Source organism: Acomys minous (genome assembly GCF_964271855.1).
Source record: "Acomys minous genome assembly, chromosome: 8".
Lineage (NCBI taxonomy): Eukaryota > Metazoa > Chordata > Mammalia > Rodentia > Muridae > Acomys > Acomys minous.
The window spans coordinates 8,368,414-8,382,934 of NC_140489.1; the positions used below are offsets into that span (position 1 = coordinate 8,368,414).

The 14,521-nt window shown below is 43.6% G+C and overlaps 1 protein-coding gene across 8 annotated transcripts in view; it reads right to left on the reverse strand.

The window, feature by feature from the left end:
• Nucleotides 1-823: 823 nt before the first annotated feature.
• MARK3 (microtubule affinity regulating kinase 3) overlaps nucleotides 824-14,521 on the reverse strand; it is an 88,820-nt gene continuing 75,122 nt past the window's right edge. For 3 of the 8 annotated variants that reach the window (XM_084791958.1, XM_084791956.1, XM_084791963.1), the window contains 5 exons: nucleotides 10,155-10,313; nucleotides 9,253-9,510; nucleotides 4,697-4,723; nucleotides 3,200-3,244; nucleotides 824-1,366 (listed from right to left, as the gene is read on the reverse strand). In XM_084791958.1, the coding sequence (XP_084648084.1) occupies nucleotides 1,021-1,366; nucleotides 3,200-3,244; nucleotides 4,697-4,723; nucleotides 9,253-9,510; nucleotides 10,155-10,313 (835 nt within the window). In that variant the 3' untranslated portion in view covers nucleotides 824-1,020. The remainder of the gene's footprint in view (nucleotides 1,367-3,199; nucleotides 3,245-4,696; nucleotides 4,724-9,252; nucleotides 9,511-10,154; nucleotides 10,314-14,521) is intronic. The other 5 variants (XM_084791957.1, XM_084791960.1, XM_084791959.1 and 2 more) reach the window with 5 other exon arrangements.

Sequence of the window (14,521 nt, forward strand, 5' to 3'; positions counted from 1 at the left end):
ATTAAAATGTTAAAGTAAGTGTCAAATTCATAGCCCCTCTTCCCCCAATACAGCCATTGTAGACGTTGGGGAAAAGCTGTAAGTCTGGTTCGTGTGTGAATTACACGCAAGGACAGGACCATCAGGTACCATATGGAAAAAACAACTCGGCAGTGTCAGGGCAGGGTACTCCCTCATGGGAGTGCAAAGCCCCCAAGGACTCAGCAGCCACCATCCCCTCCCAGGGATCTGGAGGGCAGGGAGAAAGGATGCTACTGATCCAAACTGCTGGGACCTATGTAGAGCACTCAATGCTCCAAGCTTCACGCTCATCCACCGCCTCTGCTCCACCCAATGGGAGGCAGCAGCAGCTTCAGGACTGCCTTAGACTGAGGCTTCAGTACAGCATGAGGAGACAGTGCAAGATTTTACTGAGAAAAAGTGAATTTTTAATTATCTTGTGAATCTACTTAGAAAAACACACACAAGCAATGTTCACAACTATAAATTTAAACCTTTTGCACTAAAAAAAAAAAAGCAAAAAAAAAAAACAAAAAACCACGAAACAAACACAAAACCACAGGCATGAACTGTAAACCTGTATTAATTAACTAGTCCTAAGGTTAATTCTTAGCAGTAATTCAGTATTTTCCTTCTTGGCAATTGTAATGTTTTAGCACCAAATGATCTCCTACAGAGGTACTAGTAATGCTGGCTGCCAGTGTGAGGAGACATTTCCAATGCAGTGCTTCCCCCACACACCATCCACTCACACCACACACAGGCGTCTCGTGCAGATGGTGGGACACTCTGACTCCCAGGGCAATGGAAACAAGACAGAGGCACGAGGTCACAGACTTTAATGTAGTGCATTCGTAGAAAAGGCCAGCCTTCGCTCCCAGGCGTGCTCTCGTCCTCAGACTTTAATGTCATGATTTAGAAGATGCAGTCGTTATTGCCTAAATATTACTCTATACATTTCCATCAGTGTTCTGGAAAACACCTTAAAATTGCTACTTAATTTACACCATAATTACTGGGTTACAGCTTTAGCTCATTGGCAATTTTGGAAGCAATATTTTTGAAAGCTATGGATGTCCCTGATATCCGTTTAAACCGGACTCCATTCAGAGACAGTCTTGGCAGCTTACAGACTTCCATTTCCCACTGCACCAGGTTCTCTGCATGCCCGTCGCCATGGACACAGAAGAGCAGGAAGCGCTCCCTCTGCTCATAGTCGCAGTTGTTGGCGTCCAGCACTTTGCGGATCTCCCGCATCATGTCACTGGGGTCCATGGAGCTCGTGGTTTTCATGCTCCAGGTGAAGCGCAGTGAGCGAGGCTTGGCCTCTTTGTTCTCGTCCTTTTGTTCTGAAGACACATTGCGACTGAAATGCACAGGGCAGGGTGGTTTTTAATTACACTGGAAAAGGAACCTTTTCATCTTAGCTAGTTATCAGCTCCTTCAGCACAAATGACATCTGATCTCATCCACCTCACATTTACCTATAGCCCAGCCCCTAAACACACACATTTACACAAAAATCTACCAGGCTAGAAAATGCCCAGCCTTGTGCTGGAGACCCTTTGGAATCAGGCAGCACAGGCACAGGGTGCACTCTTACCCTCGGCTTCTTCACCCACAGCTTCTCTGTTACCATAGTTATGCTTGCCACAAGTACCACAGAAAGTGATGTTCAAAAGTTAACTTAGCTATACTGCCCCTCAGTCAGGGGCTGAGTGCACAGCTATGCAGCCATTGCGTCACCACTTTACTGTTTTTCTCAAATTTGTTAAAATTCAAATTTCATAGCTGAAAATATTGAGGTCACGCTCCTGTGGTATCGGCTGCTCGGAAGGCTGAGATGGAAGGATCTCAGGAGCGTAGGAGTCTGAGGTAAGCCTGGCTAACAGTGAGGCCCATCTCAAAATAGTCAAAACCAAACACCACAACTTAGATGATATAATCTTAATGAAACAGACAGAAAAATGAAATGCTACAGCTCACTTGTCTGTGGAGAACTGAAATGACCGGTCTGCACAAGGTGAGGGCTTGAAGTACAGCTAAATTGCTACGTTAAACACTCCGCAGGTCACAGAGGCAAGCACAAGCTTGGCAATGTTTTGGGGATGAGAAAAGCTTAGGTGAGGAGGCAGATGCAGCACACAAAACTTGGGCAGTCTGCTGGCGTTACAGGAGGGAAGAGTAAGGTGGGCCGACAAGGAGGCCGGCTACAGAAAACCTAATACAACTTAGTTAAACCAGAAGCAGAGATTCTGTGCTCTTGTTGGTTTTTTTCTTTTTCTTTTTGCAGCAACAAGGTCTCATGCAGCTCAGACTTGCCTTGGTCAGCCTGTTCTGTCTAGGACTATAGGTGTTTGCCACCATGTCTGTTGAGTCTTTATTTTGAACAGAAAATTGCCACAAAATGCACAGAGGTAGGAAAGTGCACAGACCCATCAGACGAGTTCAGAGGGACATATACAAAGCCACTGGCTCTTAGAAAGCACTGGCATGGCGAGCACTGTCTTGCTCCATACCAGGAGGCAGATTCCATCACCACCTTTCTGTTGTGGATGGGGCCATACATATGGAAAGGCAGACACTGCTTTAAGTTGTGACAGGCCTGGGAGGAGACTGCCTGGAGCGTACCCCAACTCTACCTTGAAGGGCAGCCTACACCATGCTCAGGGCCTCACAGGGACAGACAGTTGGTCAAGCAGTAGGTGCCAAAGGAGATGATTTTCACTTGGAACTCCAGTGTCATGGGGCCTGTACATGGGGCCACTACAGGGATGGAGTCCTGAGCCTATCTGTGACTCCATATTCACAAGGAGAGCTACATAAAACAAAAAGCAAACGGATAACTTCTATAATCATCATTTAAAAAGAAACAACTCAGCCCTCCCGACTTTATTCAAGGCATCAAGACCCAACTGTGAAGAGGGGCTAAGGGTGCTCAGGAAGGCTCTGGTGGCACACCAGTGCTGCCTTGTGGCTGCTGGGGGATAAAGCAGTTTCCTAGGTCCAGCAAGCCGAGCCTCAAGAATATTCTAGAACCAGAACTTCGGCACAGTATCAGGCCCACTGTACTTAAACGAACAACCAAAACAAAAAAACAACACACCTAAAACAAAAATACCCCAGCACTGGTCATCTCTGCCACAAGAAGAAGATAGGTAAGTACTTAAAAAATTGAAATAAAAATCATTTCCCTCACCTTGAACCCTCATATCTCCCGTTCCTCTCATATTCAGTTGGAAGTCTCAATGGACAGAACGTAGAAGCAAAGGAAAGTGGGAAAGAGAAAAGAAATCTTACACACTGGTACACGACCACCCATACATCAACAAAACATCATGCAATGAATAAGCCCAAGGCATCTCTCAGTTACCACTGAACTAATTCAGACCCTACTCCTCTGACTCAGATGATGATGTACTTCATGAGGACAAAGCTGTGTCAAGAGGCAGGCTGCACATTCACCAAGGTTTTCCCCCTGCTGTGTGCACTCATGCCTTTGGACTACAACTGTTTTGTTCTATTACCACTCTATGCAATACAGTTTCTATCTGGAAAGAAATGAGGTTATCAGTAAACGTTTACATTCAAATATAACATATTTGTTGAGTGAAAAACTAGCTCTTTAGGAGGATCACCTGAAAAATCATCGTAGAGTGGCACTTGCAACAAAAAGTAATTCTGCTCAGTTTTTAACAAAGAGATCATGTTTCATAAACACAAAGGTGCAGCCTGGCCTTCTTGAGAGCCACAAGCAGGCTGCAACTTCTTTTCTTTTCTTTTTTTGGAAACAGGTCTTTTATGTAGTCCTGGCCACGCTACAACTCAATATATAGATGAGGCTGGCTTTGGACCTAAGAGTTTGGCCTGCCTCTGCCTCCCAGTGATGGGAGTAAGACTGTGTGCCACTATGCCTGGCTAGGCAGCAACCGTAACAGCAGAGTTTCTGCCTTATATGTGCACATTCCAAGGACATCAATATTTTTGGTCTCTTATTGTCAACACCAACTGTTAACCCAACTGGAACCTACTTCCTATCAGATTCCAGTGAAACTATGACAGCTGCTGTCTTCACTGGGAAGTGGCTGTCAAGAATACTATTTGCTCCTCAACTCTCCAGAAGTTATCAGACACTTCTGCTCTGAAGGTACTCATATCTGAGTTTCTACATGAGCCGAATCAAAGGAGTATGGAGGATTTTATGCCAATATTGGAGAATTAGCCACCATGTCATTTTATAGTCTTTGTCAACTCAATCCTCAGTAAAATAACAGTAACAACTAACACAATTACCACTTACCTTCTGCATGTTTGCGACTAAATCTTTAATGTACACTGATCACTGACATCTTTAACAGGAGCATGCTAAGTGCTATTAGTACCAAGACAGAATTATCTGGATGCTAAATCACTCTACTGAAGAAAGAAGAGTGCACAGGGCATGCACAGGCCTTTTGTTGAGTGGGTGCTACAGTTCCTTTAAAATGCCCAGCAGAGTTAATCTATTTCTTTCCAGTTTCCTTTTAAGGAAATAAGGATTTAGTTCTTAGCAGAAGGTTTAGTTTTAAAGAAAAGAAAGAAAACAACAACAATAACAAAAAACAGGACCAAAAGCCAAACCTGATGTTAATTGCAGGAGCCATTTGGGGAGGGTGGGGTGAGGATTGAAAAGTAAGTGTACATATATAAATCATACCTTTTGATAAACCTGAATGACATGTTTCTAAAAGAAATTAAGCCAAAAAAATTAACATAAAAGAAAATCTAATTAATTATAGAAAGAACAGAAAAACAAACCAACCAAACAAACAATAACAACAACAACAACAACAAAAATCCCCAAACCAAGCATCAGGGCTCCTCTGCTGGCCAATGGTCAATAAAAACAACATTTGTTGAAAAAGTGAAATTATTATAAACACTTAAAATTTGAGCATGTAGTCTTTTAATTTGAAACATAAACACATGTTTAGCCATAATAACTAAATTTATTACAAAAGCTTTTAAAATAAGCCAGGCAGTGGTGGCACATGCCTTTAATCCCAGCACTTGAGAGGCAGTTTCAGGCAGATCTCTGTGAGTTTGAGGCCAGCCTGGTCTACAATGCGAGTCCAGAACAGCCAGGGCTACACAGAGAAACCCTGCTTTGAAAAACAAAACAAAACAAAAATCATTATGGTCATTATTATGTTATTATTGATTTAGGGCCTTGTATGTGTATCAGAGGCTGGCCCTGCACTTGCATCCTGCCTTAGCCTGAGTGCTGGGAATACAGACCTGCCACCATGCCTGCAAATTCGGTATCTTAAAAAAGTAACAAGTACCTTGCAATACACTTGTGATAAATAACATCACTCAGATTCCTACAGACTATCTTATGAGCAGAACTTTTGCCTTCTGTTACATAAACACAAAATCTCTAATTAGAGGTCATCGAACATTAAGAGGACAATCACTGAGCTATGTGTGATGGCACGGTCCTACAATATAGCATGTAAAGACAGAGGCAGGGGTGCTGTAAATTTGAGGCCAGCCAATTCTATAATACCAAGTTCCAGAGCCAGGGCAACATAGCAAGATCCTGTATTGAAAAGGGGGTAGGGCTGATAATGCTGCTTGGTAGAGTGTTTGCCTAGCGTTCACGAAAACTTGGGGATTAATCTCCGGTATTGTATTGAAATCAGACCTGGCTGGCCATTTCTGTTTTGGAAATAAGAGGATCAGAAGTTCAAAGTCACCTTTGCCTACATAGTGAGTTTGGAACTAGCCTGGGCAACAAGAAACTCTGTCTCAAAAACTAACAACCAAACTAAACCAAAACACAACAACAAAAAATTTTAGAGACATAGGCTGTGCTGAACAGAATCTGACAAGATCTTTCACACAGTAAGCACATCTGGGCAAGTGTAGGTAAAGAAAAGCCCAGTGTTCTAATGGGCACCACAGACACACATTCACCAAATGCTGGCACTGACAAATGTTTACATTTTCCCTTTGGGTTTAACTGTGTACTGTTTTTAGGGAAGTCCACACTCTGACCTTGTGGTGTGGCAGCTGTGCGGGGCCCCATTCAGAGTTGCTCTGGAGTGCATGTCTATACTCTATAGACAACTGGTATCCACAGCACACACCAAACAATGGATACAGCAGGGTAAGCACTGTATACAAGATTGTGCGGTAAAATATTTTAAATTAGACACTACATAAATATAGATATATTATTTCAAATGATTATCAGGGTCCACCTTCCTATCCCAGTGCAGGAGATCAAACCAGGGACCTTGTGGATTGTCACTGACTGAGCTACATGCCTAGATAACAAAGTCTTTTAAGTATTTATTTATATATTTGAGATATATGAGTATTTGCCCGTATGTGAATGAGTGTACCACAGGTGTGAAGGGTCAAGGAGGCCAGAAGGTGACAGACTCTGCAGAACTGGAACAGTGGACAGTCATCAGTAATCAGCAGGCAAGTGGTGCTGGGAACTGAGTACAAGTCTTCTGAAAAGCAGTGCATGCACGTAACTGCTGAGCTGGCTCTCCAGCCCCTCACAAAGTTTTTTTTTTTTTCCCAAGACAGGGTTTCTCTGTGTAGCCTTGACTGTCCTGGGCTTGCTTTATAGACAGGGCTAACCTACAACTCAGAGATCTACCTGCCTCTGCCCCTTTGAGTGCTGAGATTATAGGTATGTGCCACCATGCCTGGCTCCCCTCCACAAAGTTTTTTTTTGTTTTGTTTTTTGAAACAGGGTTTCTCTGTGTAGCCTTGGCTGTCCTGGACTCACTTTGTAGACCAGGGAGGCCTCGAACTCACAGAGATCCGCCTGCCTCTGCCTCCCGAGTGCTGGGATTAAAGTTGTGCGCCACCATGCCTGGCGTTCACAACGTTTTAAAAATACATTTCAGTTCCTGATTTTTTACCTGCTAAGTCAAAAGTTACTGTCGAATGAAACTGAAGTACTTTTCTTATTTTTTCCTCCCTCAAACCTTTTTAAATACCCAAATAAGGTGAAAGTAAGAGAATGGAAAACAGGGCTGGAGAGATGGCTCAGAGGTTAAGGGGACTAACTACTCCTCCAGAGGTTCTCAGTTCAATTCCCAGCAACCACATGGTAGCTCACAACCATCTATAATGTGATCTGATGCCCTCTTCTGGCCTGCAGGTGCAAGTGAAGGCAGAGCACTATATACATAAAAATTAAAAAAAAAAAATTGAGAGAGAGAGAGAGAGAGAGAGAGAGAGAGAGAGAGAGAGAGAGAATGGAAAACAGATTGAAGACTTGTACTATGCTTAGGCTTGTGTGGAAGTTCTGTGTCTGGGCTGGAGCTATATACTGCCTGCAGAGTCCCACAGAGAGATTAATTCGTTTGTTTGTTTGTTTGTTTGTTTGTTGGGTGTGTGTGCGTGCGGGAGCGCGCGCATTCGTATTTGGTATCATGTCCTTCTAGAGCTCCAGTTACAGGAGGCTGTGAGTCACATCGAGTGGGATATTAGGAATCAAACTCCTCTCCTCTATAAGATCAGTATGGTACTTTTTTGTTTTGTTTTGTTTTTTTCCCCAAGATAGGGTTTCACTGTGCAGCCCTGGCTGTCCTGGACTTGCTTTGTAGACCAGGGTGGCCTTGAACTCAGAGACCCGCCTGCCTCTGCCTCCTTAGTGTTGGGATTAAAGGCGTGCGCCACTACCGCCCGGCTACATAATTTAAAATTTTATGTTTATTTGTTTTGGTTTTTTGAGATAAGGTTTCTCTGTGTACCCTTGGCTGTCTGGAACTTGTTCTGTAGACCAGACTGGCCTCGAACTCACAGAGATCCAGCTGCCTCTGCCTCCCAAGTACTGGGATTAAAAGCCTGCACCACTACTGCCTAGCCCAAAAAATTTAAATCTTAAAACAAAACAAAAGGCCAGGCATGGTGGTGCAGGCCTTTAATCCCTGCACTTGGGAGGCAGGGGCTGGCGGATCTCTGTGAGTTCCAGGCCAGCCTGGTCTACAAAGGGAGTCTAGGACAGCCAAGATAACAGAGAGACCCTGTCTCGAAAAAAACAAAAAACAAACAAACAAAATCAAAATGAAAGCCAGAGTACTTGCTCTTTCAGAGGACCCAGGTTTGATTCTCAGAACCCACATAATGTCTCACAACTGTCTGGAACTCTAGTTCCAGGGAAATTTGACACCCTCTCTGTCCTCCTCCGGCACCAGGCATGCATGTGGTACACAGTACATTTATTTAAGCAAAACACTTGTACTCATAAAATAAAATAAACCTACTAGAACAAAACATAAAATAACCAAAAAAACCCTAAACCAAACAAACTACATATGCATAGATATCGACCTAAGTATCTTAGGACAAAATAAACATTCAAATACTAACTGATTTTTTTCCTTTAAAAACATTTTTATGAAGCCAGGCAGTGTTGGTTGGTGCACGTCTTTAATCCCAGCACTTGGGAGGCAGAGGTAAACGGATCTCTGTGAGTTCGAGGCCAGCCTGGTCTTGTCTATAAAGTAAGTCCAATATAGCAAGGGCTGCACAGAGAAACCCTGTTTCAAAAAACAAAAACAAAAAAGAAATAGGGTCGAGTGTGGCGGTGCACGCCTATAATCTCAGCACTCTGAGACTCACTCTTAGACCAGGCTGGCCTCTAACTCAGAGAGCTCTGCCTGCCTCTGCCTCCCAGAGTGCTGGGATTACAGGTGTGTACTACTGAGCCTAACTAAGTGCTGGGATTTTAAATCAATGCTAGTCTTACATAATCAAAGAGCACAAAGGAGACAAATAAATTGGAGAAATTTAACGATGCTCAAGTGTCAGTTGTAGGGGCTGGTGAGATGGCTCAGTGAGTGAGATGCTTGGTAAAAACCCAGACATTGAAGAGAGAGAGGGCTGCATGTTTAGAGATAATCACAAGGAATGTGTTTTTCTTTCTTTGTTTTGGTTTTTTGAGACAGGATTTCCCTGTGTCCTCGACAGACTTTGTAGACCAGGCTGGCCTCTAACTCACAGAGATCTGCCTGCCTCTGCTTCCTGAGTGCTGGGATTACAGGAGCCATACAACTTTTAGTACTGTGAAACAATGTGTAATTCTACTTTAAAACTCCCAAAGTCTAAAGTTGGATACACTTTAGGAACTAGAAACACAGGAGCCAAAGGCAGCAGGAAAAGGATGCAGGCAGCAGCTTCACACACTAGCAAAGACACGTACTCTTTGTGTTTGCTCCAGGGGAGCCATCTCATGACACTTACCTCCTTGTGAGTTTTGAAGTTAATTTACTAAAAAGATTAGTGGAGCCCCGGCTTCGCGTCTGGGACAGTGGCGTGGCTTCATGGGACAAACTGGGTGAGGCAGGTGGGCCATTATATGTTGCAGTTCGCCGCTCCCGAGGTTGGCCGTGGAAAGTGCTACGGCTGGCCGTACCCCTTGGGAATCGGATGCGATCTGGGGTGGTCGCACTGCTAATACTGTGGGTAGAAGCAACTGGAGTTCTCTGATCTGGAATAGTGCTAGGAAAGGAGAAAAAGACACATCTTTGTTCCAAAATCATGACACATAAAAATCTATAAGCACAATATACCTTTTACCCATAGTGAAGTAAGTCAGCCATTGTGAATCCAGATCCAAGGGATATTTTACAGGTCGTAGGAGCAAAAGTAAGCCCAGTGGGAAAGGATATCAAAGGAACATGACAAGAGACAGAGCTCAAAGAATTTAGGGCACAGCACATGGACATTCTCAAGGGCAGACAATGGAAGGTGGAGAATGGCTGACTCAAGTCCCCTCTACCTCCCTTTCAGCTGCTTCTACACAGAGAATTATGCCAAAGAAAAGAAAGGCTTGCATGTGAAAAGGGACAGGCAACCAAACATTTCTGGAAGCACACAGATGGTATAATATAAAAATCCCACATGCTGAAAGCAAGTTGGGGTGGAGATTTCTTATGCCCGCTATAGTACGCCAAGGCATGAAGACAGCACAGACACAGACAGGCAGCACAGACGCAGCCAGCAGGATGGGCTTCACTAACACTGTATGGAGGAAGAACATCTTGGGAGCAACTGTAACACAATCTTGGACCATAAAATCCACAGCACAGACTTAAGCAGCAGTGGGTACACATTAGCTTCACAAAGAATGTGCATTTTCTTACATAGCCTTGAAGTTATCTCCTTCACTGTCTATTGGAGGTAACATCATCTTGGGGTGCCCAGAGGCTGACATGGACATCGACTTCTGATGTCTCAGCCGACAGGTAGATGTGGCACAGAGTGAGGCAGGGCTAGCTGCATAAGCGAACACTTCTGTCAGGCTGGGAGAGGGTTTGGGTTCAGGCAGAGGCAGAAACAACAGTGTGATGGAACAGTGACTAAAGAGCAGCCTGCTGTCAAATGCACACACTTCTCCCCAGACCCTATAGACCTCCAGAGATTAAGAATCTCTTTAACTTGTTTGGAGATTCTGGGGCAACTATAGCTGCTTTTGCAAGCAGCAGTTTAAAAGTTCATTATCTTAAAGAAAACAACACTTTACATGTTTAAATACTCCTATATGTGCCCACCAAACTCTGCCTAAAATAAAATACATCCTAAAGGAGATGTCTCTATATAAATTTAGTGGTAAAATAAATTTGGCACTAGCACACTGTACCTTTCATTTGTTCCCTTTTGAATGAATGACCGAAATCATGGGCATACCAGTCACTATACACTGGATACCCCATGCCATTTGAACAACACAGTTTAGAACACTGTCACTCAAAAGACATTTACTCGTTCATAAAGAGCAGTCAGCACTCCTAGTAGGTCTAGAGGCCCTTCTTTTTTATTTTTATTTTTTGGTTGTTTTGAGACAGGGTTTTTCTATGTTATCTTGGCTGTCCTGGACTCACTTTGTAGACCAGGCTGGCCTTGAGCTCAGTGATCTGCCTGCCTCTGCCTCCCGAGTGCTAGGATTAAATGCGTGCTCCACCATACTTGGCTCTTATTTTTTATTTTTAAGATTTATTATATATACAGTGCTCTGCCTGCATGCTAAAAGAGGATACCAGATCTCATTATAGATGGTTGCAAACCAGCACATGGGTGCTGGAAATTGAACTCTTAACCTCTGAGCCATCTCTCCAGCCCCCCAGAGGGCCTTCTTATCAAGACAGGAAAGCTCAGCATATGGACTATTTAGGGACAGAGTAGCATGGTGATTAAAGCCTTCAGTGTCAGACAAGCACAACTATCATGAGGAGGGCCCTAGGAACTGGTTCTCGATTTTCACCTTTACATGGGTTCTGAAGGTCAGATTCCAGTTACTAGGTCTGTGTGCAATTGACAAGTGCCTTTGTCTGTTAAGCTGTCTCACTGGCTCTTATCTGTTCAGGTCTAGAGAGTGGTCAATACATTTGATTGCTCTGCCCAGCTGCTGACAATTTTTACCAAACTGGAAGCTAGGATCAACATGTGCATGGGACACAGCAAGAAGAGAAAAGGCAGGAGCCATCTGGCTTCTTCTCTGGAGAACGTAAGTGCTCTTAAAGACTGGAGAAGGGACAGGCTTGGGTGTGGAGGAAGAGGCTGTTCTCCTTCCCCAAGAAGTAGCTGCAGGGGAGGTTGGCCCAATAGTCCAGGTAGGACCGACATGGACATGGACATGAAGAGAGCATGCGCAAACACTCTGCAACATTGACTGGATCCTGCCTGAAGTACAAGACCTCTCTAAAGAAAAGTATAGTCATATTCTACCAACAACTTGGATACATTTTTTAAAATTATTTTTTAAATTATGTGTGTGAGCATGCACCCCCTCCCCTGTGTATGTACATATTTGAGTGACTATGCTTGGAAACTCTAGAAGAGGGTACTAGATTTCCTGGAGCTGAAGTTGGAATTCTGGTCTTCTACAAGAGCAATAAATGCTCTTAACTGCTGAGTCATATCTCTAGCCTACCACTCTCTTTTTTATTTTTTTGAAACAGGGTAACACTGTACAGCCCTGGCTGTTGATCAGGTTGGCCTTGAACTCAGAGGCATACCTGTTTCTGCCTCAGTGTCAGTGCCACCATACCCAGCAACAGATTTGTTTTTAGTGTCTATATTAGGCATAACACCATGGCTTAGTGTTAGCTAAATTTTAGACTGGCACAATCAAATTCTTAAAAACATTCTATGTATGACACATAGTCCCTACACCAATCATAGCAGGCAACATATTCTAAAAGTTCATCAAATTGGTTGTTATAAAAATTTCCAGGGCAGGGCATGGTGGGGCGCCCCTTTAATCCCAGCACTCCTGAGGCAGAGGCAGGTGGATCTCTGTTGAGTTCAAGGCCAGCCTGCTCCACAAAGCAAGCCCAGGACAGCCAGGACTACACAGAGAAACCCTGTCTTGGAAAAACAAAACAAAACAAAACAAAATCCTCCTGCCTCTGCCTCTCAAGTGCTGTGATTCCAGGTATGTACTAGAATGCCTAGTCTCATTTTAAAGATCTGATAGAAAGTGCTTTTCTTTTTACTTTTTTCATTTCCCCTTGAGACAGGGTTTCCTGGTGTAGTCCTGGCTGTTCTCCACCATCACCATCTGGCAGAAAGTGTTTTCTTACCGGGTGTGGTGGTGCATGCCTTTAATCCCAGCACTTGGGAGGCAGAGGCAGACAGATCACTGTGAATTCAAGGCCAGCCTGGTCTACAAAGCGAGTCCAGATTTGATGGTGTTTAATTTCTTGAGTTTATATATTTTGGATATTAGGCCATTGTCAGATGAAGGGTTGGTGAAGATCTTTTCCCAGTCTGTAGGCTGTCGCTTTGTTCTGTTGACAGTGTCTTCTGCCTTACAGAAGCTTCTCAGCTTCACGAGGTCCCATTTATTGTTGACCTGAAGGCCTGGGGCTGTTGGTGTTCTGTTCAGGAAAAGTTGTCTCCTATGCCAAGGTGTTCCAGGCTCTTTCCCACTTTTTCTTCTAACTGATTTAATGTCTCTGGTTTTATGTTAAGGTCTTTAATCCACTTGGACTTGAGTTTTGAGCATGGTGACAAATATGGGTCCAATTGCATTTTTCTACATGTAGACATCCAGTTAGACCAGCACTATTTGTTGAAGATGCTATCCTTTTTCCATAGACTAGATTTGGCTTCTTTGTCAAAAATCAAGTGACCATATGTGTATGGATTCATTTCTGGGTCTTCAATTCGATTCATTGATCAACCAGCCTATTGCTGTGCCAGTACCATGCTGTTTTAATTACTGCTGCTCTATAGTACAGCTTGAGATTGGGTATGGAAATTCTTCCAGAGGATCTTTTATTGTATAGGATTGTTTTAGCTATTATGGGCTTTTTGTTTCTCCTTATGAAGTTGAGAATTGATCTTTCAATGTCTTTAAAATATTGTGTAGGTATTTTGATAGGGATTGCATTGAATCTGTAAATTGCTTTTGAGCAAATATCGAATGGCTGAGAAACACTTAAAGAAATGCTCAACATCTTTAGTCATCAGAGAAATGCAACTCATAATGACTCTTGAGATTCCATCTTACACCCATTAGAATGGCTAAGATAAAAAATTAAAGTGACACCACATGCTGTCGAGGATGTAGAGAAAGAGGAACATTCCTTCATTGCTGGTGGGAATGCAAACTTGTACAACCACTTTGGAAATCTATCTGGCACTTTTTCAGAAAACTGGGAATAGGGCTTCCTCAAAACCCAGCTATTCCACTCCTTGGAATATACCCAGAAAATGCTCCACCACACAACAAGGACATATGCTCAACCATGTTCACAGCAGCCTTATTCATAATAGCCAGAACCTGGAAACAGCCTAAGTGTCCCTCAGTTGAAGAATGGATAAAGAAACTGTAGTACATTTACACTATGGAATACTACTCAGCTATTATAAACAAGGAAATCCTGAAATTTGTGGACAAATGGATGGGACTCGAGATCGTCATACTGAGTGAGTTAGCCCAGAAGCAGAAAGACGCACATGGTATATACTCACTCATAATTGGGCACTAGCCCAAAAGGCATGTCCCACGAAAGTCTTTACTTACCAGGAGATTGGGATAGATGTGAGGACATCCTATTGGGACTCTAGGTAAGAGAAATATAGGAGATGGGGAAATAGAAGGACCCAGAGGGTCCTAGAAACCTACAAGAAAAACATCATGATGGGTGGATTGGGGCCCAGGGGGGTCTGCTCAAACTACTGCACTAACCAAGGAAAATATAATAGTAAACATCGAACCCCTACTCTGATCTACCCAATGGACAGGACATTCTCCACAGTTATGTGGAGAGAGGGGACTGACTCTAACATGAACTCTGGTGCCCCATATCTGACCACCTCCCCTTGGTGGGGAGGCCTGATGGCACTCAAAGAAAGAATAATCAGGCTACCAAGATGAGACTTGATAGCCTATGACCATATAGTGGGGGAGGAGGTCCCCCTCGGTCACAGACCTAGGGGAAGGGAATAGGGTGAAAGTGGGAGGGAAGGAGGAATGGGAGGATACAAGTGATGGGATGGCAAT